We start from the raw sequence: 23,358 nt of genomic DNA on the forward strand, positions 1-23,358 counted from the left end.
AAAGAGACAGACAAACTTACTCTGTTCAACGCATACACCACCTATCCATGAATCGAGTCGAGTTGAGTTCATATCAGCTACTTGCTACCGTACCTATATTTTCGCGGTGGAGCATGATACGGACTCACATCTCGAGATGTCACGACCTAGAATCGAATTAGATCATTTACAGAAGGGATATTTATTATTGTTTGTTGTGGTTGTCCTTACCTTTCGATTGCGCTTGTGGGTGGTTGATGAATCCAAGATGAGAACCACTTGTTTGAGAACCTATAACCAGTTAGTTTTGAGCGAAGAACAAAAGAAGACAAAGACAAAGAGTCAAGTAAAGGGTGAAATCAAGAATCAACTACAAACGGATACTTACAACCTCTAGCCTACTTCTCACAACCGTCCGAACTTCATCATAGATCTCTTGCTTCATACGTATGACTCCTCCTCTGCGAGCGAGACGGCTGATATACGTGGCTGTTAGTGATCTAGGAGCGTTGAGTTTGTCAGAGGGACTGATTTTCGAAGCAATGTCTAGTTACCGGATGGTTGGACGAGCTACAGAGTTAGAATCTGTTTTGGTTCCTATGACTATAAAGGGTGTCTGGATAGAAAACTCACTGATCCCCATGATGCTGTCCCTGGGTTTCCTGTAGAATTGACAGGAGATTAGCATTGTAGGTTACCTAGCACATGCGAGATATTTCCCAAAGAGGAAAACCTGGGTTTGTTTTTCGAGATAGTAGACTGGAAGCTGATTTACCGGTTCTGACGCCTTAGATGAGGAGGGAGGACTCTCGGATCCATTTTAACGCAGACAGGAAGTCAAACAAACTTATGAGAGACAGACGAGAATAAAAGAGAGAGATGGTTCTGGTGTAGAGAAAAGGTGGGCTACTTGTAAGACCGCTGACGAGGTTGTTTCAGTGAATAGGACCATACAAGTGGAGACTAACACATGTATTGATTAAGTAAAGAGATGGCATAGGAGTGAAGTATATGTATATTTATATGACAGAATATCAGAAGTGACATTAGTGTTTTATCGTGATTGTGAGTTATTAAGAACCAGTTCTGAGTTGTAGATAGTATGAGGAACGAAGATGTATCGAGTAGCACAAAAACGCCATGGACGAGTCCCCGAAAATCGTGTTCTATGTACGTCGTTGAATCATCAGGAGATGAATGTCGCCTCGGAGAACATTGTTCCCTCTTCGGCGAATTCAGTATCGCCGATTTTGACCTTAAGAGTCAGCTTCTCTTGAGGTGAATACTAGACGACTGTTAGTGTAACCCAAGAAACAAATGCACAGGAGAATGTCATACCTGGAAGATATATGGCCGTGTGCCAGCGACACTGCCAGCGATGGATTTGATGAACCCGGGAACTTCGGCCATCACGTCGATACGGTCCAGTCTTTTGCCGACCGGTCCATCAAGTTCAGCGGAAACATCCTTACCATCCTGTGTCTTGCCCTCCCACGCCCATTTGATGGACTTGGGCTCGGGCCAATCACTTTCCGGGTCCTGGCCTGCCTCCGTGTGTGTGGCAGAGTTATTGATCCCGGCATAGATAATTTCTCCGTCCTTGACAATGGCACCGACATTGACCACAGTCGACGCGTACGACGGGGGAGTGGTATACTCCATCATAACGGCCGTGTACGAGGGAGTCTGGAAGTTTACAAAGTTCCATCGCGCAGCTACCCGTAGTCAGCACCATCAACCCCCAAGGGCGGATTTAGAAAAGAACACGTACCAGCATGATGGGGTTTCATGCCCTGGAGACCCTGAATGAACATGCCCCGGCCTTTCATGTCATAACTCTGCTCCTTGGCTGTGATTGTTCCCTCCACGGAACAACGAGGCCAAAAGGCATGACGCATGGAGCCCCATGGGTTCGCAGGGTCCGTGCCAAAGTAGGTGGTGCCGTCCTTGCCGATGACGAACCCCGGGGTGGCGCGGGCAAACGTCAGATTCACCAAACAGTCATCATTCACGGCAGACTTCAAGGTATAGGTGTCTCCCTCCTCGTTAAGGGTCAGAGAAATGTTGTCGGCCCAAAAGGCAAGCATGCTCTCGTCGAACATGAAGTTGGATAGGGGATCGGAGTGCCAAATGTGGGGTGCGTCCCCCTTGAGATTGAAGATTTTGCAGTTGAACTGAGCCGTAGTGTGGATTCCTCTGCGACAAACAGACAACGTTAGACAATCAAGGAGCAGGATAACAGGGGCATCGGGACAATGGACTCACACGATGTTGCTGTAGATGATCTGAACAAAGACTAGGGCGCCATTGTCGGCCATAATGTAGAAGGTCTGAGTCTCGACATTTGTGTAATTGTACGCGCGCCACCGTAAGTCATTCTTGGTCAGTTCAGTATAAGGGACTTCTTGCGCCTGTTGAGCGATGGGCTGAATGGCCTCTGGACCGTAAACCGGTTCTTGCGTACCGGCAACGCTCGCGAGGCTAAACTCAGTATGAAGAATAATCAGCACATTTAAAAAAAAAAAAAAAAATCAGCGAGGAGTACTAGAAGAAGAAAATATAACATACGTTGATTTAAGCCAGTTCATGACGGGTGGGTTAAAAAAAAAAAAAAAAAAAGGACGTGGTAGGGTGATTCAAGTAGAAAAAGAGAGGTAGTAACTTGCTCCAGTTGGGTAGGAAACAAAAGAGAGAGGAAATCGAAAGCGCGTGGGGTCAAGGGAAAAGAAAGAAACAACTATCTGGTGGACAGGACAAAGCAAGCTTTGCTCGAGATGGGTTCAGCAATAGCAGATCGACCAGCAAATATCTTTCTTAGCCAAGGAGGCGACCGAGGAACGAACAATAATCTACCTGAATCATGATGAAATGACGTCCGGCTCTTTTCGCTTGCGGTTCAGAATGGCAAGTAACTCCGTTCCCGCCGCCATCCCGAATCCAGAATCCCCGAAATTCTTGGCCGCAAAAATCCAACGCAGTGCTCTGCTCTGCATTCCACATTCGGCTTCTCCCCGGGGTTGCACATCAAATTGTTCCACCATGGCGAAGAAGGCATTGGCCAAGGATCAAATTGTGAAGCTCATTGTGGGGGCTGGTCAGGCCAGTCCCAGTCCCCCCGTCGGTCCGGCCCTGGGTAGTAAAGGTGTCAAGAGCATGGACTTTTGCAAGGTATGTTGGACAATATCCCCTCTGACCAGATGATCAAAGAGAGTAGTATTCTCACTGTTGTGCGATTCGATAGGAGTTCAATGCCCGCACTGCACACATCAATACCGGTGTCCCGATCCCGGCGCGCGTCATCGTGCGTCCCGATCGCTCATTTACCTTCGATCTCCGGACTCCTACAACTACCTGGCTTTTATTGCAGGCAGCGTGCGTGGAACCTCGCAAGAACCGTATCCGTGGAGCCATGAACCCCGGCCATGAGATTGTTGGCAAAGTGTCGCTCAAGCATGTATACGAGATTGCCAAAATCAAGCATTCCGAAATGAGGCTGTCAGGGTTGAGTCTGGAGGGGCTGTGCAAGAGCGTGATCGCACAGGCAAAGTCCATCGGCATTCAGGTTGACCCATAGTGTGATCGATGGAGGGGGCGATGGATTTGACTATAATATGTATATGAGACACTGCGAATTGCGCAACTGCGGCGACTACAGCCTTGGTTCATGACAATGGCGTTCAGGGATGGTTCTTGTCATCAATTGTATTATAGGGACTGCATGTGATATAGAAAGCGTTTACAAGTGTCCGGAACATCTGCACAAGATGGGACTTTTTCTTTTTCTCCATTATTACTACTATTATTATTGTTGTTGTTTTAGAGCCTTGGTACCTCAGGTTGCTCGTCCTATCGTTCAGTAAAGGGCCTAGTCTATTGCTAGTACGATCTTTATTCTGCAATGCAGATGGCCTCTTTGCTAGATCAAGGGATTCAGCTCCGACGAGAATTTGAAATCCTGGTTTATATGTTTGCTCTATCATGCCATGGGGCCATTAAATGCAGAAAATCTAACAATTGCTCTTACATGGGTATATAACTACCGCATTTATGTGCCCCAACCCCTGACAAATAAAACTGGGATGAAAAATGGAGTGCAAAGAAGGGAGAGGAACCCATAATCCAGACCCATGGATTCGTATATCATTCAGGCACAAAAAGCAAGGGATGGCTCTAAGGTAGAAATTGACAAGGGGCAGAAATAAAAAAAAAAAAAAAAAAAAAAAAAAAAAAAAAAAAAAAATTTAAAAAAAAAAAAAGGGGGAAAAAAAAAAAAAAAAAAAAAAAAAAAAAAAAAAAGGCCGCAGTGAACGATCTAGATACTTGAAGCCTGAGATTAGCGCCAAGAGAAGGGCGCTACTCCGTACAATCATTATCAACGTCCAGATTCTAGGCAGGACGATTTGCACCTTCGTTGGTATTACCTCAGATGTTCTCCAGGGACTCTGGAGAGACTCATGGTGACGAGACCATTTACTTGGCGGACCCATGTTCATCCGACCTGTGTCATGATTTGCACGCAATCCCTCAATAATTGAATGCTTGGCAATGGGCAAAGGGGAGGAAAAGTGGCAGCTAGGTCGCAATTCAGAAATACTTGCCACAATCCAGGCTGTCAGATAGGGAAGACATCAGAGGTGCCACGTTGTGATTCTACTCCATGCCTGGTATATAGAGATGGAGACTGTTTCTAGTTCCTATATATACTATCCATGATTCATAGGTACCTGTAATATGAAAACAATGAGATCTCCCGGCTAACCGGGTCCGGTCTAGCGCCCACATCGCCGAATCAATTCCCAATGCGGGAACAAACTCCACTCCCCACTGCAATGTGTCATATTTCACGGCCACCTAGGCAGGCGTTACATATTAGGTAAAGAAGACAGGAATTCAGGATGGCATGGACAGAGTAATTCAGAGGATACTGCCTCTTGAGGAAATGTCTAAGATGTTGGTTGATTCTAGAGTAAGTATCAATCAGTAAGGATGTTGTCCTAAATGATAACGATCAGGTGAGCAGCTGTCCATTCCATCTGCATGCATAAAAAAGCCACGCCAGATGAAATCCAGAAAAATCTAGTGGGTCATCATGGACCAGATGAGGGTCGGGGGCCCGTTCTCGAATCCTGTTCGCGGACAGACCATGCTGAGCGGCTAGACGGCACGGTAAAATACCCCTCTGATAGATGAATATGTATCCGTATTGCGTAGACATATACAGAGTACAGAGGCCGCTGCACTTCTGTTCTTCCCATGCATGGAAGCCCACCCAAGTCAGTCATACATGGCGGAGAAGACAACCTGGAGTTCCATTGCTGGGAGGTAAGGTTTCCGACTGACATCTCACATGGCAAATCGATTCGATGAAGTCGACGAAACTCTCCTAGGGAATGCGGTAGCCAACTCTCCGTGGGTTCCGACTGGAGGGTTAAAGTAATAATAATAGATAATCCCATCAGTGATGAATTATTGTCTCTTTGTAGAGTAAATGACTGACTGTATGGATAGTACATGTAATGCCAATACTAATGAAAGTTTACTCTCTTTTTTTTTTATGAAATTCTCTTCTTGGCCCCCCGTAAAATCCCCTTTCTTAGGATAGGAATGAACTCGACCAAACGTACTGATTTTGTTCAAAAGAAAGGTCGTCTACACCACCAACGTAATTAGTATCAATTCGAAGGAAACCCCGGTTTCTGTCCGTACTATATAACTACCGACCTTAGCCCTATCCATACCTCCATTACGAATTGATATGGTCCAAACTCCCCTGGTGGAACCTGAACCAAGTGAAACCAGGGTCTTCGTCGATGTAATCCAATCCATCCTCCGTCCATCGCCGCCGCTATTGCCGCCGCCGCTTCTTTCAACGCTGCACCTGCTTTCCTTTTCTCTTCCTACTCTCTCCTGTGACTTTCTTGACTTGATTCTCGCTTTGTCTGCCTCGTTCACCTCTCCCCTCTTACTTAGATTCCATACCCTACTGAATACGTCTCAGTTTCTTTCTTGTTCTTTCTTCCCGACCGTTCCTCTTGACTTATCCTACCCCACAAACTCCCCATTTTCTTACTCTTATTACTTTCCCTGTAGCAACTTTTTAACTTATCGTCGTTACCTGGTCTTTTTCTTTTTCTGTTTCTTTCTTTCTTTCTTTCTTTCTTTCTTTCTTTTTCTTTTTTGGATGAGCTCGAATCCCGACCACCTACCAGCCCAAAGCTCCGTGAATTACAAACGCTAAACGGAGCCTTGAAAGATTTGTTCCCGTTGTGAAATCCAAATCCAAATTCCTCCACGCAGCTCCTTTTTGTCCCACGGAGTTGTTGCCGGCTGCAGCTTCCAAGTATCAACCACCGTCATACACTTCGTCGTCCGTACGCCAACCCTCATTCTTTCGTCGCCACTACCTAAGGTTGTCGTGATCCGCCTTAATCCCGCCCACGGCATATTCCTGGCGGAGGGGCATGCGTCCCGCAACCGTGGATTTGACGAGCTAGGTATGACGTCTGAAACAACCGATCTGGTCCATGCAAGCAATATGGATTCAGGTGTGCAAAGCTCTCTCCCGCATCGGTCCAAAATCATTCTCTAACGCAATTCCATCACTCGCTAGGATCTGGCACTACTCCGAGACCCGTTGACATGTCTGTCGACCAAGACTTCAAGTCCAAAACGCAACCCGGTCAGGTTCGTTTTTCGTCGGTAACGGAGGAAATTGAGCCGTCGGATCCGTCGGCTTCTGTTCAACTCTCTGAAAACTACCCTGCTGAGGATCAAAAACAGCAGGTGGACCAAATACGGTCGCTGGCCGCAAGTCTGCAGAGGTCCCAATTACAGGAGTCTCGACTGGGGAAATTTTCATATGAGCCGGTGTCTCTTCCTTCTTCGAGGGTATGCCAAACCCAGTCGGCAACGGAGACGAAACCTGTGCAGCTGGATGGGACTACTCCTTGCTTCACCCCGCATCATTTATCAAATAAAAACAGAAGCTAACCAGTGGGTTTCCCCTTGACAGGTTACATCCCGAGAGTCGAGTGATCGCAGCACACGAGGAGCTAATGGATCTGGTTTGCCGTCTCCCCATGCCTCCCCACTGGTGTCTACGATACAATCACCGCCTCTTACACCTGCGGCTACCAATTCGCATGAATCCAAAACTAATGACACTTCGTCTGTGTCGATTACGACAGACAGGGGAACCGCCGCACACTCAGTGGTGATGACTCCGGAAACTTCCCCGCCCACCTCGTCCACGAAGAGCAAAGTCCCACAGAGCGCGCCGACGTCGCGGCCCTCTTCTACCGAACAACTGTCTTCTAAGCAAGGCAATGTCTCGCAAACATCTTCCCACCCATTGAACGGAGCAAAGCACCGGGCACAGTTCTTTATCGGTCCCGATGCAAGCTCCCAGGAAGAAAGCCCCCCAACCACCCCGAGAGACATTGAAAACTTTACCCCACCAGGCGCCATTACGCCCGTTGGGGAGCCCAACGATCCATATGCTCGCAGCAAGCGACCGCCACAGCCCAAAAATCTCTCGCAACTTGACCAACGATTCATCTTCGGGGGCCGTGATCTCAAACGACGAGCACACACTTCGACTACCTTCCGCTCCGGGACACCTCGGTCGGCCAGCTTCAGTGACCTCAAAGCAAGCGACAAGCGTAGTGGAATTTTTAGCAGCAAGAAAGACTTGCGGCAGCAGGAATCAGAAGGCAAGCATCATGGCCATATGGCGGAGCTGAAGCGGTTCTTTAAAATGGGTCACAACAAACACAAGCGTGGGGATTCCCCGGCGAAAAAATCAAGCCGCGGTTCTGGAAAGAGCACACCATATCAGATGGCCCCCGACAATATTCCGTTCGCCGACGACCATGGCCTCAATTCCAAGTACGGGAAACTAGGGAAGGTCCTCGGCTCTGGGGCTGGAGGTTCCGTCCGGCTCCTAAAACGGAACAGCGATGGCGTGACGTTCGCCGTGAAGCAATTTAGAGAGCGCCATTCTTGGGAGACGGTGAAGGAATATTCGAAAAAGGTGACAGCCGAATTCTGTATTGGATCCACCCTTCACCACGGCAACATCATCGAGACGCTGGATATCATTCAAGAGGGAAGCCATTGGTACGAAGTCATGGAATATGCCCCATTTGATCTGTTCGCCATTGTCATGACTGGGAAGATGGTGAAGGACGAAGTGGCTTGCGCATTCAAACAGATCCTTAGCGGAGTGGCATATTTACATGGCATGGGCCTGGCCCACCGCGATTTAAAGCTTGATAATGTGGTTGTCAACGAACATGGTATCTTGAAGCTTATTGATTTTGGGAGTGCCGTGGTTTTCCGGTATCCTTTTGAAAACGACATTGTCCCTGCGTCGGGTAAGTTCGCATGTGTTTCCCGACGGGCAGAGAGTTTGTCCAGGCAAATGAACGGCTTCAATTAACAACATTTTAGGTATTGTCGGCTCTGATCCATACCTCGCTCCTGAGGTATACGATGAAAAGAAATATGACCCGCGCCCCACGGACATCTGGTCCTTAGCCATCATCTTCTGCTGCATGACCCTGCGTCGATTCCCTTGGAAGCAACCGCGTGTTAGCGACAACTCCTACCGGCTCTTCGTGTCCACTCCGACTCCAGGAACCCCGGTCCCAGATGCAGACCCCAAACGCCATCGTCCTACGCGATCAACTCCCGACCTTCCCGCCTCTGCCCGCGAGCATCAGCCTTCACAGTCCTCAGAGAATAAGAGCGGAGTTTCTGAGCAGCCTAATGGGCAGCAGGATTCCTCAAAGAACCAATCGAAATCAGAACCAGCCACCCACGAAGAAAATAACACTTCCGCGAGCCCTCAGGAGGACAAGAGCCCAAATACCGGCTCCGAACAGAAAAACAGTGCTACTGGCAACAAACCCACACGCACCACAAGCAAAGAGGCGCCTCCACTCCCGGCGTCGGCTCAGTCGTCCGGCCAACGTCAGGAAGTCATCAAGGGCCCCTGGCGACTCTTGCGACTTTTACCTCGTGAAAGCCGGTACATCGTTGGTCGTATGCTCAAGGTGAACCCAAAGGAACGCGCCACCCTCGATGATGTCTTGACCGATGAATGGGTGCGAAACATCAAGGCCTGCCAGCAAGAAGTTTCCGGAGAAGTCATCAAAGCACCAGGCCATACACATATCTTGGAGCCTCCCTCCTCGAGTGTACCAGTGGCTAGTAAAGCCAAATAATTTGGTCAGCCTTGGTACTGTCTATAATGCCACGTGCGACGTTTGGCCTTTGCAAAAGTTGACTGTTCATTCGTCTTTTTATATTTTTCTTTTGTTTGATTTTTCCGTTTGCTAATATATCTTCCTTATTCTTCCCCCTTGATTCCCTTTGCTTGTGGTGCTCCTTTCATTTAGCTAGCATACTGTACCGTACGGCGGATATCACTCGCTTGCCTCTCTTTTCTTCACCTTCTCGTTTTTGAGAGATCGTCGCATATATGGATGAGGTCAACGTCTTTTCTTTCCTACTTTCCCTGTTTTTCTTATCCTCCCCTGACTCTTATAGCCGCCTGAAGAGGGAGCAAATAATTTTTATACCTCTTCATAATCTTCACCATTTTCGCTTCCTTCCCTTAGCTCCCCTTTCTGTCTTCCGTTTCTTTTGATATGGGCGTTGTGGTCACTGTCTAGTGGAATGGAATTGCTTCGGAGAATTTACCCCTTCCCCCGGCAAATAGAGGGTTAATTGCTAGATTTCTATTGTTTATTGGCCGCTCATGTTCTCCCTGCTTGTTTTTGGCTTGCACGAAGTCCACAGAGTGCTGTTTGTTATTCATCTGGCCTGGCTCTTCTGGCCAAGATGTCATTCGGATTGGTCAATCATTCTACTGGTCCCTTCTTGTATTGATCACCATTAGCTTAGTAGATATTATAAACCAATGGACAAACAATTAGAGACTATCTATTCTCAAAACCGCGTGCATGTGAGTTCCCAGTAGTTTACATAGTATATAGTCTCTTCGACGTAAACTGGCCGACAACGCGGAGATTGCGGAGTTTACTCCTCGGTGCGATAATCGGATCCATCAAAAAGCTTCACGCCGATCGGGTGGAGCGGCAACTTCCAGCCCGAAGCCACTTTCCCCTCGCTGACCTTGGACACTCTTTACAGTTTAACTTTTCTCCCTCGGATTCAAAACAGGCGACGCTGCAGCGGATACGTCCATTTGAGAAGCGACCTACGAGCCGGCAGAGGATGACCGCTCGTGGAAACGCCTCCTTCGCCATACCTTTTAATTCCGCCCGCCTACAATGGCCCAACCACCTGAGTCGGAGCCATTGGTCGTCTCTTTGTGGGCCAGATCTTTGATCGTACGTTTGAGACCTACCCAGAAATGATTTGTACATTTACATGTCTTGGACCGCCAGCTAACCCTCTACGCTTCCCCTTAGTCAGGCTCAGTTGCTGGCCTCACCGTTGATTGCTCATTGTACCCTTTGGATACCATCAAAACACGCCTCCAGAAAGCCAGGAGCCATGTACCATTCGCTCCTGCGCCTAGTCTATCCTTGAAACAAACCATCCGAGGGATCTATGCCGGTCTCCCTTCCGTCCTTTTCGGCTCGGCACCGTCCGCAGCGTCCTTCTTCATTGTTTACGATGGCGTGAAACGCTCTCTTCTGCCGTCCTCGAGCTCAGAGACTCCATCACGAACACACCTGATCCTCACGCATTCGCTCGCTTCTTCGATGGGAGAGATGGCTGCCTGTGCCGTTCGGGTACCTACGGAAGTAGTTAAGCAGCGGGCACAGGCGGGTCTCTTTGGCGGCTCCAGCCTGCTCGCTCTAAAAGACATTCTTGCCCTGCGCCATCCGGACGCCACCGGTGGTACGAAGCGAGGCTACGGACAGGTGGTGCGGGAGTTATACCGCGGCGCAGGCATTACCATCGCGCGAGAGATCCCGTTCACAGTGCTACAGTTCACCATGTGGGAGTCGATGAAGGAGGAGTATGCCAAAAGCATGCAGCGTGAGAGTTCCGACCCATCTGGAGGAGGCCAGGTCCCGGCCTCCACGAGTGCCATGTTCGGTAGTGTTGCCGGGGCCATCGCAGCGGGACTTACCACGCCGCTGGACGTCATCAAGACGCGGGTGATGTTGGCTCGACGAGGTGAAAAAGGTGCCCGTGTGCGCATCAGGGATGTGGTGCAGGATGTCACCAAGGAAGGGTTGGGGGCTTTTTGGAGAGGCATTGGGCCGCGCGTGGCCTGGATTGGCATTGGGGGTGCAGTGTTCCTGGGCAGTTATCAGTGGGCGTGGAATACCCTGGAACGGAAGGGTCAGTCGGAACGGTAAAGAAGAATTTATAAATAATCTCTCTGGTTATGTTATAGAATTGTATCATATAGATTATATACAGTCGGTCAGACAGCCAGCAACCTTTCCAGAGTATCGACTTCAGGCCCTCTGAATGAGGGTGTAGATGGTGGGATACAACCACAAAGTATCAGACAATGTTTATAGGTATGATATCAACCATCGAGGCCATACTTTGTAGGAACCACGAGAAGCAATAGAGACAGAAAGAAAGCCCCTGCGATGGATCTGGAACCGTGCCTGGCGTGGCGCGATGCTAGCCACCATTATCTGCTCCTTTAGTCTCGGTCTCCCCCTCTCGCTTCCTTCTCTCTCTTACTCCCGAGCCTCTCGTTCCCCTTTCTCTCCTTATCCTTTCGTTTCTCCCCACTTGCTTCTTTTTGACTGGAGTCGTCTCCGTCCATCGTATATATACTGACTCATCTCCGCGTTTCTCGCTTCTCGGCCTGCCTGAGGAATGCGGTCTCCGAGCCTCCGCATTATCCTCCGCACTTCCGCCTCGTCCACAGTTTTCGGAGCCGTCACCACGCGGCATGGCTAGGAGACTAAGTCATCAGAGGGTCACCTACGGTACGTGTCGCGTAGTCTATTGCTGCGAGATCAATTTTCAGCTGTTCCTCCCCCTTCACAGCTCACCTGCGGATCTTCTACTGACGGTTGCCTGTTCGTTTTCGCAGTCCTCCCTTTGCCTGATGCTCCAGGCGGCCATCGACTGGGGGTCAATGGTTTGACCATTGACTCTGATAACTCGATCCTGTGAGTCTCCAGCGTCTCCTTTCGACGTCGTTGCTGGTGTGGACGACGTGTATACGTCGGCCTCAAGCGACCAGTCCGGCGCACCCCCATCGCCTACCACGTCGCAGTCAAGTCCTCCGATCTCTGACCATAGTTTCCGGAACAGGTATTCTGCTGGTCGTGATGGTGTTGTTTGCTCGTGGGATCTCAATTTGTCCCTTTCGAACCCCTCGTGGCCCTTGGCGGACTCTAAACCGCCGCCGACAACGTTCCGCAACCAAGTCCAAGCGCACAGCCACTGGATCAACGACATCGTCCTGACGCAGAACAATTCTGCTTTGGTCTCCGCCTCCTCCGATACCACGGTGAGATTGTGGCGACCGCACTCCGACTCTACAGAAGTGCCGGATCCCATTGGCAAACATGCCGATTACGTGAAAGCCTTAGCTACGCCCGGAAGCCATTCAAGTTGGGTGGCCTCGGGTGGCCTGGATCATAAGGTTTGCTTGTGGGATCTGAACGGCGGCGGTGATATATTGAATATTGATGTCTGCGGCGAGGATCGCACTGCAAAAGGCTCGGTCTATGCGTTAGGTGCCGTTTCTTCGGTCCTTGCGAGTGGCGGGCCTGAAAGCGTGGTCAGGGTTTGGGATCCGAAATCCGGAAAATTAATCACCAAATTTGTCGGTCATACGGATAATATTCGAGATATCCTGATTAACCGGGACGGAGATACGATCATGACGGCGTCGTCCGACGAAACAATCAAGATCTGGTCCCTGACGGCAGGAAGATGTATGCACACCCTGACGATGCACAATGACAGCGTCTGGTCGCTCTATTCAAACCATCCGCAATTATCCGTCTTCTACTCGAGCGACCGGTCCGGCCTGGTTGCCAAAACTGATACCCGGCAGTCCCCAGATATTGAGCAGGGGATTTCTATCGCAGCACTGCAAGAGCACGAGGGCGTAGTAAATGTTGTGGCTGCGGGTGATTACATCTGGACTGCGACTCCTAAGTCCAGTATTAACCGATGGAATGATATTGACACCACGGCTGAGATCGAAGCCCCTGTGCGAGAGCGCGAGGCTTCACCGGACAAAGGAAAAGAGTCTACGGTAAAACAACGGTTAACGAAGATCCCGTATGAGTCGGTCTTGCAACTCTCCAATACTTCGACACTTCCCAAATCCCGTGTCCCGGAGGGAGTGATGTCTCGATCTACTACAAATGGACAGCCGCCATCGTCGGAGTCAGACATGGAAGACGAATTGGGGCTTACGGTCCCCGTTTATTCCTTGCCGGATGACACGATAGAGGGCCAGCATGGATTGATTAAACATTTCTTTTTGAACGACCGAAGACGAACATTAACTCAGGACTCCGCCGGTGAGGTGGTCTTGTGGGATCTTCTAAAGGTAAAGGTGACAACTTGTCTATGTCTTTGGAGGTAGCGATTAACAAATAGATTGGTAGTGCGTACCGATACAATCATTTGGTAAGCGCCATATGGACGATGTCGCATCTGAGATCAACACGACTGAGAGTATTGCTCACTGGTGCACAATTGACATCCGCACTGGACGGCTCTCCGTGATATTGGAACCAGGTCGTTGTTTCGATGCCGAAGTCTACGCAGATGAAGCGGATCTGCCGGAGTACAGCCAGATCCGTGAGGATCAAAGGAGTATGTTAACCCACTTATTCTGACTTTTTTCCCCCGCCCCTCCTGACCATCGCGTAGTCAACCTGGGGAAGTGGATCCTGCGGTGGCTTTTTGCCCCATTGGTGGAAGAGGAGATCCAACGAGACACTCAGTATCGTGCAACCGCAATAGCAAAAGCAGAAGAGCTTGCTAAACAGAGCATGTCGAATACAACTGCGCCGATGGACATTCCGTCCATAGAAGGCTCTAGAAGCTTTAGCACATCACTTGATCCCTCAATATCATCATTGCGCCCTGGGTACGATATGCTGGGGAGCCCTACAATGTCCGGGTTTGGAATCGGGCTTGCCAGCAGTCCAGGGTCAATGGCAGCACCGATGTTTAATCAGAATGTTTCCCATAACAACCATTTCGGGACGTCTCCTGGAGACTTTTCCGACTATATGACGCTGCAGCAGACCGCAGAAGTTGCAAGAAACTCAATGTCAGATAAGTCTAGCGACTATCTCTCATCGCCCCGGATGCAGGGTCTGCCTCCCCTGGATACAGACAAAGCGTTGCCAACATCCGGGGAGCCAACACCAACAGCCCTTCCTCAATCGCCATTAGAGCCTGATAAGGAGGAACGCAAGAGAGGAGGCTCTCTGTTTAGCAAAAAGTTCCGAATGGATTTCCCAAAGAAACTGGGTAGGACTTCATCAGAGGTCAAGCCGCAGATCCAAGAGGAGAAGGTGGAAGAGTCCGATAAGTCGTCGGTTAAAGAAGAGAAGGTGTTTGAAAGCAACCTCGGTGGCTTTATTGAGCGCACTCATCATGAATACGAAGAGTCGCTTGCTGCAAATGCTTCACAGGAGGTGCCTTCAGCCTTTACGCCGAGTCAGGAGAGCGAAACACCCCTATTAGCCATTCCTCCTCACACAGCGATATTCATCCAAGAAGAATCCGGTGAATCCGCTGTGGCGTCAGACTTGTATCGCGGCAGTGTAGGCCGAATCAGCCAGGAGATCGACAAACTGGAGAAGTCAATACCCCTGTGGCTTGCAGAGCTGCTACTTAAGGTCAGTGGTTAAAATAAACGTTATCAACGAGTTCTATCTAACAGCTGCCATAGAACCAGGTGCCCCTGAAAGAACCGGTCAAGATAGCCTTCACTTTGAAGCCATATGATGATCTGCTGCCACCTGTAGTCAAGTCCGATGTGTGCGTACAGATAACATGCATTTCCCATGTCGAGAGACTAACACGTATTTCCTCCAGAGATGCCGCCAATGGCAATGCGAACAACAATTCTCGTCTGAATGCCAACCGCATGCTCCGAGCGAAGAAGATCCTCGCCTACATTGCGGAACGAATCGACCCGCCTAGTACCGACGAACCGGAAAAAGACGTGATGAAGCCAGAAGAGTACCTAGAGCTGTACTGCCAAAGGACGGTCCGTACCTTAACCACTCTTCCTTTGCTCATGCCACATACTGACGTAGATTATTTAGCTACTGCCTCTGAACATGACACTTGCAACCATGCGCGCACATATCTGGCGATCGTCGGGTGATATGGTCCTTTACTACAAGGCTAATGGGAAGAAGGAGATCCGGGTGCCTGACGAGGGCAAAGAAGGCGATCAGAACCTTCAGCCTCTTGAATCTTGGCCAAGCGCACAACGGCTTGCTGAACCCAGCAGAGTGGCCAACGGGGAAGGTGGAAATGCGCCCCCAGGGAGTATCCATTCTCTGACAGCTTCAGGGTCTGCATCAGCCATCAGCAATTCTTGATGGCGCATGTGCCGAGGAGACATTTTACGTTCTTTGTGACATTATTATCATTTTTCCATGGAAATATGGCGGTGGTGTGCTGTATGAGACCTAGTGCAGACATCCATGTAACCCACCTTTTTCTTTCTGTCTTTCTGTGTATATTGAGCGATCACATTCAGATTCCAATAAGTGCGTACTCCGTAACTAGCAGTAGTCGTCTTTCTGCCTGAGCGTCCAGGTGTCGATGCCAAGAGATCATGCCTGTACGGGATGGCATCACTATCTTTGTCTCCGATCAGTGGTTTCTTTTCTCGATTCTGCATCATTCTGTCACTTCATCCATTTACAATCCATGGCAGGGTCATGTCTCCTGCCCTCCAGCCCCAAATCCATCACTGTCCCCCAACTCCTAGAGAATTTTCGGCGAGCATGGTTCGAATTCCGAGTGCTACGGGCCAAGCGGAACCAGGAGGCGAGTCTCCCAAGGCGAATAGGTATGTAGGCTGTTCTATTTGTCTCTTGTATTTCTTTCGTATTCCTAAAGTATCGATAGGTCTGGCAGTTAGTGGGGGGGCCGATTCTATGGCTCTAGCCTACTTATGTCGACAATGGGAGAAGGATCAACTCTGTCATGGCCACGATATAGCCGTCACTGCATTTGTGGTCGACCACAAAGCGCGAGAAGAAAGCGCGCAAGAAGCCGCCATGGTGAGCCGATGGCTCACTGAACTAGGTATTTCCTTGATATGTCGATATGTCCGGCGGCTCCATCGTCTGCTAATCGAGACGATAGGTATCAAGACGCAGATTCTGGAGCTCTTATGGCCACAAGGCGCTCAAACGCCATCCCAAGTGTCCGCTTTCGAGACCCATGCGCGCCGATTGAGATTCCAAGCTCTCGGCAGGGCATGTAGAGACCATCGCATTGAGGCCTTACTGATGGGCCACCATCGCGATGACAACGTCGAGACTACGCTTTGGCGGCTCTCCTCCGGTGCCAGAGGAGCTGGTTTAGCTGGGATTCCTCCAGTGGCGCGTATTCCTGAGTGCCATGGTATATATGGTGTGTCTGAGAGCGGGTCAGCGGTTGTTCTACAGCCTAGACAAGACGTATCCTCTACAGGCTGGTGTAGCACGCCCGAGCAGACCTCTCGTGCCACTGATGACAGCCACAAGACAACAACACCACACCCGAAGATTTACATGTCTACTGGCGGGATTCTGATCTGTCGTCCACTGCTTTCATTCCCTAAAGCCAATCTACTCGCCACCTGTCATGAGAATCAAGTCCCTTACGTCTCAGACCCAACCAACTTCGATGCCACTCTCACCGCCCGAAACGCCATTCGGAGTCTCCTCTCTTCCAATCGACTCCCACGAGCTCTACAACCCCCATCTATCTTATCTCTGGTCAGAAACAGCCAGGTTCTCCTCCAAGAAACCACCGATCTCTCAAATCAACTCTTACAGCAGTGCAAGATCCTAGACATAAACCTAACCACATGCACACTCATTCTCAAATTCCCCCACCCCTTATCAACCCCAACATCAACATCATCTTCGACGAACCCTCAATCTCACTCAACCGCCAGGCACCACAAAACCCATCAAATCCAAACACTGACTCTCCGACGTATCACTGAACTCATCTCACCATTCCCTGAAAACCACTTCCCCCTACGCAGTTTCGAGCATTTCACATCCCGCGTCTTCCCGGCCCCCTCCACCCGGAATCCCATCACCACCATCAGCACTCGACAAACATTCACCCTCGGAGGCGTCATGTTCCAACCTCTTGATCGAAACCCTACTCAGTTGACCCAAGGTGATTCTACCATCGCCGACGGCTATCAATCTCATCATCACAACAATGAAAATGATAGCGATAATAATCATAATCAGAATTACAATTATAATGGTCATGGTAATATTTGGCTACTCTCCCGCCAACCATTCATCCGAAACCGTCTTCCGACACTACATTTCGACGTTCACGTTCACGTTCCAAAGCAGCATCCGACGCTCGCTACCTCGCCAAGTCAAAGCGAGATCCAGACTCAATGTCCATCGACAGACCCAAAGTACACACCCTGGCGTCTCTGGGATGAGCGATACTGGTTTCGGTTTTCCGTCATCTTGGGGAGTACGGATTCTCTACAGGATTATCCAGGGTATGAAAATATCATTGATACTATTTCTGGGATGGAAAAGATACCTTTGGTAGTGCGAGGGTTTCAGAAGTCTGATCTGGCGTTCATCCGGCAGATTGCCAATGAACGACCCCGATACCGATCCCGACACGGGAATATGTCAAGAAGGGCTAATAAAGATCCTGAGTTGGATTTACTGACGCAACGGCTGTCTAGGGAAGCTCCTGGGCAGACTCGATTCACCCTTCCTTTAGTTTCGATCACAGAAGGGTTTCGAGATCTTGATCGCGACTTGCCGTTGGCCTTACCAACAATGAATATGTGGCTTCCTGGAATGCATGATTTCCTGCGTACTCTCGGTCCGTGGAGGATACAGTGGGAATGGATGTATAAGATGGTTGATACTGAGCCTCTGAAATTGATGGGTGGGTTGGAAGCCCCCTAAGCTATTTTACACATAGGTGAAATGTAGTAAAGGTAAATGTGACACAATGAAGGGATGTGTTAGAAAAAATAATGGAAGAATAAACAATAGGCATGCTATTCCAGTGCAAGTGGATGTGTTCAAAATCAGCCCAACTGAACCCCGTTGGATGCATTCAGAAAGCCAGGGAAAATCTTTGCAATGTGGTACAAAATGAAGAAGAAATAAAGAAAGAATAACAACATAGTAAGCAGGGAGAAAAAACATTATGATACGAAAAAGACAGAGATGGGTATTCTCCAAGAGAAACCGCTATCATTCACCAGGCTGCACGAAAAAAAAAAAAAAAAAAAAAAAACTATCAAAAGAGGCAGAAAGAAACCAGCCAAGGAAATAAAGTGTCACTTTTCCTCGGCTATACGCGTGTATTCATGTCAAATCCAAGAATTAATTCTTGGCTAATCAAAGGAAAAGCAAAAGAAGGATAAGTCGAAGCCTCATTCACTCGCCTTCAATAAGGCAACTGCTGCTTGCTGCGCCCGTAATCCAGCAACTTCTCGCTTCAGTCGGAAGTTTTCCTTCTTCAGTCGTCCGATTTCGTCTAATGCCGAGGACAACTGGGACTTCAAGGCTTCTTCAGCATTCCCTGATCGAGCGTCTTTTGCTATCTTGCTCAGCTCCGAGTTAAACCGATCATACAGCGCCTCGTTCTCCGCGCTAGCTTCCCGGTATAACTCGTCAAGCTTTTTCGCCCGCTTCTCGCTAACTACGAGGGATGACTCTAGATCTTTCTCTATAGAAGAAGTCCGGCCATTGAACTCCCCAGAGAGCCATTCAAATTTCGTCTCGAGCTCGTGAACACGAGACAGAAGAGCTGCGCTTGCATCTGGCGAGAATGGTTCGCCCAACGAGATATTGCTGTGCTCTGCCTTATGCCCGATTTTCATTGCTCGTAATTCGTCTCCGATCAACTCCAATTCGTCCTTTAGACCCAGCTGCGCCGTGGCCTGAGTCCTCCTTTCGTTTTGCAACCGATCTCGAAGCTATTCGATAGTTAGAAAAAGAAAATGTCTCTCCGCAGGGTAGACATGGTAGACCTACCTTCTGTGGGCTTTGCATTCGTAGTTTTTGCGGCTTCTGGGGAGACGATGACGAATGGGAGCACCTCCCATCCGAGCCATTCACTGGGACCGGCCGCTCTTTCAATCCAGGATTTCTGGAGGACGGAATGCTGGTGGCTCGCAACCGTCTCTTGCCGTCTTGCGTGGGTGAGATGGAACCCTCCCCCTTCTTTCGTGGAGATCTTTCCACCTGGGATATCTTGGGATCGATGTTCTCTTTCCGACTGGGGGTAACGGGACGCGTCGGCGATCGTCGGCTTGGTGAAGTCATCCGGATAGGGGAGCAGCTTTTGGCGGGAGATGTGCTTCGGACCGTAGACCCGGAGCCATGGCTTGTCTGTGGCCGTTCCAACTCCGTCGGTGTCGTCTTTTCATGCGGGGCACGGTTTGTGGAGGATATTGGAGTTGCAGGACTTTGCTCCTGTTGTGGGGAGATGCCAGAAGTATCTGTAGACGCCGTGCCAGGTCGCAGATCTGACAATGAGCTCCTTCTCTTTCTACGCACCCTCACCACGCCATTTGTTGATAATTCTCGGATCGATGACAATGACGTGGTCTCTGCCTGAGAGCTGCCGGGGCGTCGGATGTTTTCATGCGAGGTGGATGAACCGGGGCGATCGCGCGAGCCAGGGCGTAGCAACTGAGCAAGACTAGCGTCTATATCTATCGACTTTGAACGCAGTAGTGACCCCTTCGGCGTGCCAGGTTCCGAGTCGCCAACGCCTTTGCTTTTGCTCAAGGTTCGTAGGATCGACGAGACTTTGCTCTCTCCTTCCGATTTTGAATTATCCCTATGCAGGCTGAAGCCGAAACGCTTGCGGAATGAGGAAGCGTTGGAGCCAATAGACCCAGCTGTACGCGAAATGGACTGTGTCTGATCGTAGTTCAAGGCTCCCTCTACCGAAGCACCGCCGGGGATAAAGTCATCAAATAGGTTATCAAAATCATCAACGAGACGATCCAGGAGGGAAATATGTTGCATTGGGTCCCCTTCCACCGTCAGAACCTCTGCAAATGCCGCAGTCAAAGCACCCCGGTCGCCATCGTTCCCAGAGGCGTCGAGCAACTCGGCAAGTAACCGTACCAGGGAAGCTAGCGCACGGCGGTTTTGGGGGCTTATGTCTGCAAGAAATTTCCGGAAGTTTTCGTCGAAATCTCGGGGAAACATAGTGTCGAAATGACTCTGAAGTAACTTCATTGATGATGAATCCAAAACCGGCCCCATGTGCTCTCGCCACGCGTTCGCCATGAACGTCTCAAAAGCCACGAAAAGTGTGTCAACAGGCGCCTCAGCCGCCATCTGTATCCTTCCGGGGTCCTCCAGCAGGACGTTATAAAGCTCGTTGACAGAAGAGCGATCCACATTGTCCCTCGCACGGAGGGTGCGCCCCACGATGTTTCCACTGCGAGACTGTAGGGCCAGAACATAAGCCGAAAAAGCCTGTTCCAGGACGCTAAAGGGGCTGTCCAGCTCCTTTGAGGAGGTCCCGCTAACCATGGAGATTTTGCTCGAAGTCTCTTCTTTTTTGTCTTCCTTCCCTGAGAACGCAGAAGGCATGGTGTTGGAACGCGAGAGGTTAGTACGTGGCGGTGGCATCTTGGGAAATTCGCCCAGTAACGTTGCAGAGGTGGGCGCTTTGGAATTCAGAGTGTTCGTATCTTTCGAACCCAAAAGGCTTGAGAGTAGCTTGGTGGGTGAGGGAGGGCGAAACCCACGGGGCGACTTCAGCTGCGACGTAAGATAGCCAGTCAGGTAGCGAAGTATTTCGAAGTTGGAGTGGACGATCGATTCCGTCATGGTCCGGTTTTGAGGGCCATGCAGCGGTAAAAGCACATTGAGGACTACAGTCGTCAGCGTTAAGAGCCGGCGCGCATACTCGTCGGTTGTTCAGGTGTGCGAGGGTACTTACGGCGTTTGGAGAGCACAGGCACGAAGCTATCGACAGTCACGATATCCGAGGCTGGTGTGCCAGCTATTGAGTCTATATCCACTCGAAATTGGTCTTCACCCGACAGCGATACCCCAACAATCACCTCCAGGTCCGAAGAATCCAACATATTTCTGCAGGCGGCCCTTGGTGTGTCAAACACGATCCTAATCTTAGACAACCCGGTTCGATTCATCAGCGACCCTTGACCATCTGCACTCTTCTCGTCCTCGAACACACATGCTAAGATTCCGAGGTTTCCCACGGTACCCGTGGGACTACGGAGGGTCCATTTGCTATTTTCCCGCTCTGACTCGGAGAAGCGACCTGCAATCTTTGCCTTCACAATATCTTCAATGACACGAACGGCGCGGCCCTCGTATATCGAAGCCAGCTCCAACGCGAGGAGGTCCACGGTGGTATTTTGATTCGGCGCCGATTTGGCCGACGTTGGGGCAAGGAACAGGATTCGGCCACAGGTAGATTGCATACAACGCACAGAGTGGAGGTCATATACCTGCACCACTCGAATTTCATTAGCGGGCAGCGAACCAGGGGAGCCGTTGGGCGCTGACGCAGCACTGTCCAGATCTGCTAGCAAGCCTCGCGCCATGATTTTACTCCCAGCAGCTTTTGCAAGCAACACCAGGCAATTTTTGTAGATAAACATAATACCCACGCTCGGTTCCGAGGATGGAGGATCGAGATGATAGGGTGGTGACAACTCGTTGAAGTCAACCGCTGTGATCAAGCGGCCAGTGGGCAAGATGGTTGACGGCCAACCGTCCACCAACTCTTTTAGTCGACGAAAGCTCCGATCATGGTTCGTTGAAGACGAATCGTCCAGAGCACATATATCGTTTATGACGTCCCGTGCTTTTAGGAATGGTCGGATTGCCGGATGAACCAAAGGGAGACTCTTCATCATGGTATCAATCAATAGACTATACCTAGGGAGTCGCTGAACAGGCTCCATGAGCAACGATCGTAGCATCTGCTCTCCGGTGTCATGCACGCGCTTGGAGAAGCTGGATTGCTTGTCTGTCATGAAAGAGTTCAACACATGTGTGAAGCTGTTGTGGGCATTCATGTAATCCGCGTAGGGTCCCGAAAATCGCGGGAACCACTCGAGAAGGGCATTTGCCAACATCACCGCCCCAACCGGATCATCTGTCTCCTCCTTTGACGGGGTGCGCTGTGACATGGACGAGGACAGTTCCGTATCTCGGGTCATGTCTTCAATCGCATCTTTCTCGGTTTCCTCGAGAACATGACGTATTACCTCCAAAAAGCCCATGTTGACCTCAAGGATCTCGTTCAGACATGAAGGGAAGAGCTTGGCCAGGTCTGACTCGGTGGGACTCGTACTAGAGGTTCCTCTACCTTGAGCCTTGAGGCGGAATTCCTCCGCCACGTTGCGCACCAGGGTATAGAGTTTGTTCACATATCTCTCTTCTGTATCCACAAACTCACACATGGTCAGGCGAAAAGCCTGCTTCTGACTCGTCGAGAAAACTCGAGATCGGTTCACTTTGGTAGGTTGGGACGGAGCTCTTTTCAATCGTGATGTTGGCAAAAACATGGGCTTCCCCAGCGCATGAATGAGGGCCGAATATTGCCCGTACTGGATATCAAGGCTGTCCTCCATGTCGGCTAGGTCATCCAAATCATCGCCACTAGGCCGCTGGGGTGGCTGAATGGTCCCTGGCGGAAACATGACGTCGACATCGACCCAGGGGACTTTGCGCTCCTGAAAGGCTCCACGGATGTCGCGCACGATGTCAGTTGTCTGGTCCACTTTGGTCATGCGATTCGCGAGGTCGGCGGCATGCATTTCGTCGAACAACTTTGGGATCTGTGCCCCAGACCTTCCTGTGCGAGCGACAACCTGCAAGCATTCCTTTGCGGGGTCGGAGAGCTGGGCGAAATACTTCAACATCCCGACGGCTAGACCGCGACTTACCTCGTCGCCCTGTTTGTCGCGGGGTAGGTGATTGACGGCAGCATACAACGGAGCGGCGGGGGAGATCGTGATACGCGGGAAGCTCTGAAAGCCTGCGGGGGTCAAGATATGCGCCTGAATGCGCGAGCTGCTGACGGTGGCATTGGCAGTTGCGACGGGACCATAGAAGACGAAGACGGAGGACAGGAACGGATCGGAGGCATGATAGAGGGCGAGCTGTTCCAGCGGCAGGTCTGACGGGGCGCTTGTCACGGTCGCCATCGTGGCGGAAA

At 50.2% G+C, this 23,358-nt stretch overlaps 8 protein-coding genes across 8 annotated transcripts; 5 read left to right on the top strand and 3 right to left on the bottom strand.

Annotated features, from left to right (window-relative positions):
- Window positions 1–77: 77 nt before the first annotated feature.
- Window positions 78–622, bottom strand: ATNIH1004_001430 (uncharacterized protein; the record flags this gene model as incomplete). The annotated part of the gene is made up of 5 exons (XM_033566130.1): window positions 78–80; window positions 129–146; window positions 211–270; window positions 368–525; window positions 613–622. 5 exons carry the CDS (start codon window positions 620–622, stop codon window positions 78–80), a joined length of 249 nt encoding a protein of 82 aa, XP_033431887.1.
- A 543-nt stretch (window positions 623–1,165) lies between these two features.
- On the bottom strand, window positions 1,166–2,567 carry SVF1 (survival factor 1 family protein; the record flags this gene model as incomplete). Its single annotated transcript, XM_033566131.1, has 5 exons — window positions 1,166–1,264; window positions 1,318–1,694; window positions 1,751–2,175; window positions 2,245–2,460; window positions 2,548–2,567. The coding sequence occupies 5 exons, from the start codon at window positions 2,565–2,567 to the stop codon at window positions 1,166–1,168; spliced, it is 1,137 nt and encodes a 378-aa protein (XP_033431888.1).
- A 451-nt stretch (window positions 2,568–3,018) lies between these two features.
- Window positions 3,019–3,553, top strand: ATNIH1004_001432 (mitochondrial 54S ribosomal protein uL11m; the record flags this gene model as incomplete). The annotated part of the gene is made up of 2 exons (XM_033566132.1): window positions 3,019–3,147; window positions 3,221–3,553. The coding sequence occupies 2 exons, from the start codon at window positions 3,019–3,021 to the stop codon at window positions 3,551–3,553; spliced, it is 462 nt and encodes a 153-aa protein (XP_033431889.1).
- A 3,065-nt stretch (window positions 3,554–6,618) lies between these two features.
- Window positions 6,619–9,206, top strand: HRK1 (putative protein kinase; the record flags this gene model as incomplete). The annotated part of the gene is made up of 3 exons (XM_033566133.1): window positions 6,619–6,867; window positions 6,992–8,354; window positions 8,431–9,206. 3 exons carry the CDS (start codon window positions 6,619–6,621, stop codon window positions 9,204–9,206), a joined length of 2,388 nt encoding a protein of 795 aa, XP_033431890.1.
- A 1,071-nt stretch (window positions 9,207–10,277) lies between these two features.
- Window positions 10,278–11,321, top strand: PET8 (putative mitochondrial carrier protein (Pet8); the record flags this gene model as incomplete). Its single annotated transcript, XM_033566134.1, has 2 exons — window positions 10,278–10,337; window positions 10,419–11,321. 2 exons carry the CDS (start codon window positions 10,278–10,280, stop codon window positions 11,319–11,321), a joined length of 963 nt encoding a protein of 320 aa, XP_033431891.1.
- A 554-nt stretch (window positions 11,322–11,875) lies between these two features.
- Window positions 11,876–15,518, top strand: ATNIH1004_001435 (WD repeat protein; the record flags this gene model as incomplete). The annotated part of the gene is made up of 8 exons (XM_033566135.1): window positions 11,876–11,912; window positions 12,020–12,098; window positions 12,166–13,498; window positions 13,557–13,767; window positions 13,825–14,804; window positions 14,858–14,946; window positions 15,004–15,178; window positions 15,237–15,518. The coding sequence occupies 8 exons, from the start codon at window positions 11,876–11,878 to the stop codon at window positions 15,516–15,518; spliced, it is 3,186 nt and encodes a 1,061-aa protein (XP_033431892.1).
- A 334-nt stretch (window positions 15,519–15,852) lies between these two features.
- On the top strand, window positions 15,853–18,095 carry ATNIH1004_001436 (tRNA lysidine(34) synthetase; the record flags this gene model as incomplete). Its single annotated transcript, XM_033566136.1, has 3 exons — window positions 15,853–15,994; window positions 16,054–16,233; window positions 16,294–18,095. The coding sequence occupies 3 exons, from the start codon at window positions 15,853–15,855 to the stop codon at window positions 18,093–18,095; spliced, it is 2,124 nt and encodes a 707-aa protein (XP_033431893.1).
- A 476-nt stretch (window positions 18,096–18,571) lies between these two features.
- ATNIH1004_001437 (putative Rho guanyl nucleotide exchange factor) lies at window positions 18,572–23,347 on the bottom strand (the record flags this gene model as incomplete). Its single annotated transcript, XM_033566137.1, has 3 exons — window positions 18,572–19,117; window positions 19,176–21,037; window positions 21,106–23,347. The coding sequence occupies 3 exons, from the start codon at window positions 23,345–23,347 to the stop codon at window positions 18,572–18,574; spliced, it is 4,650 nt and encodes a 1,549-aa protein (XP_033431894.1).
- Between the last annotated feature and the right edge of the window lie 11 nt (window positions 23,348–23,358).

Source organism: Aspergillus tanneri, assembly GCF_003426965.1.
Source record: "Aspergillus tanneri strain NIH1004 chromosome Unknown AapTan_2_pilon_pilon_pilon, whole genome shotgun sequence".
NCBI lineage: Eukaryota > Fungi > Ascomycota > Eurotiomycetes > Eurotiales > Aspergillaceae > Aspergillus > Aspergillus tanneri.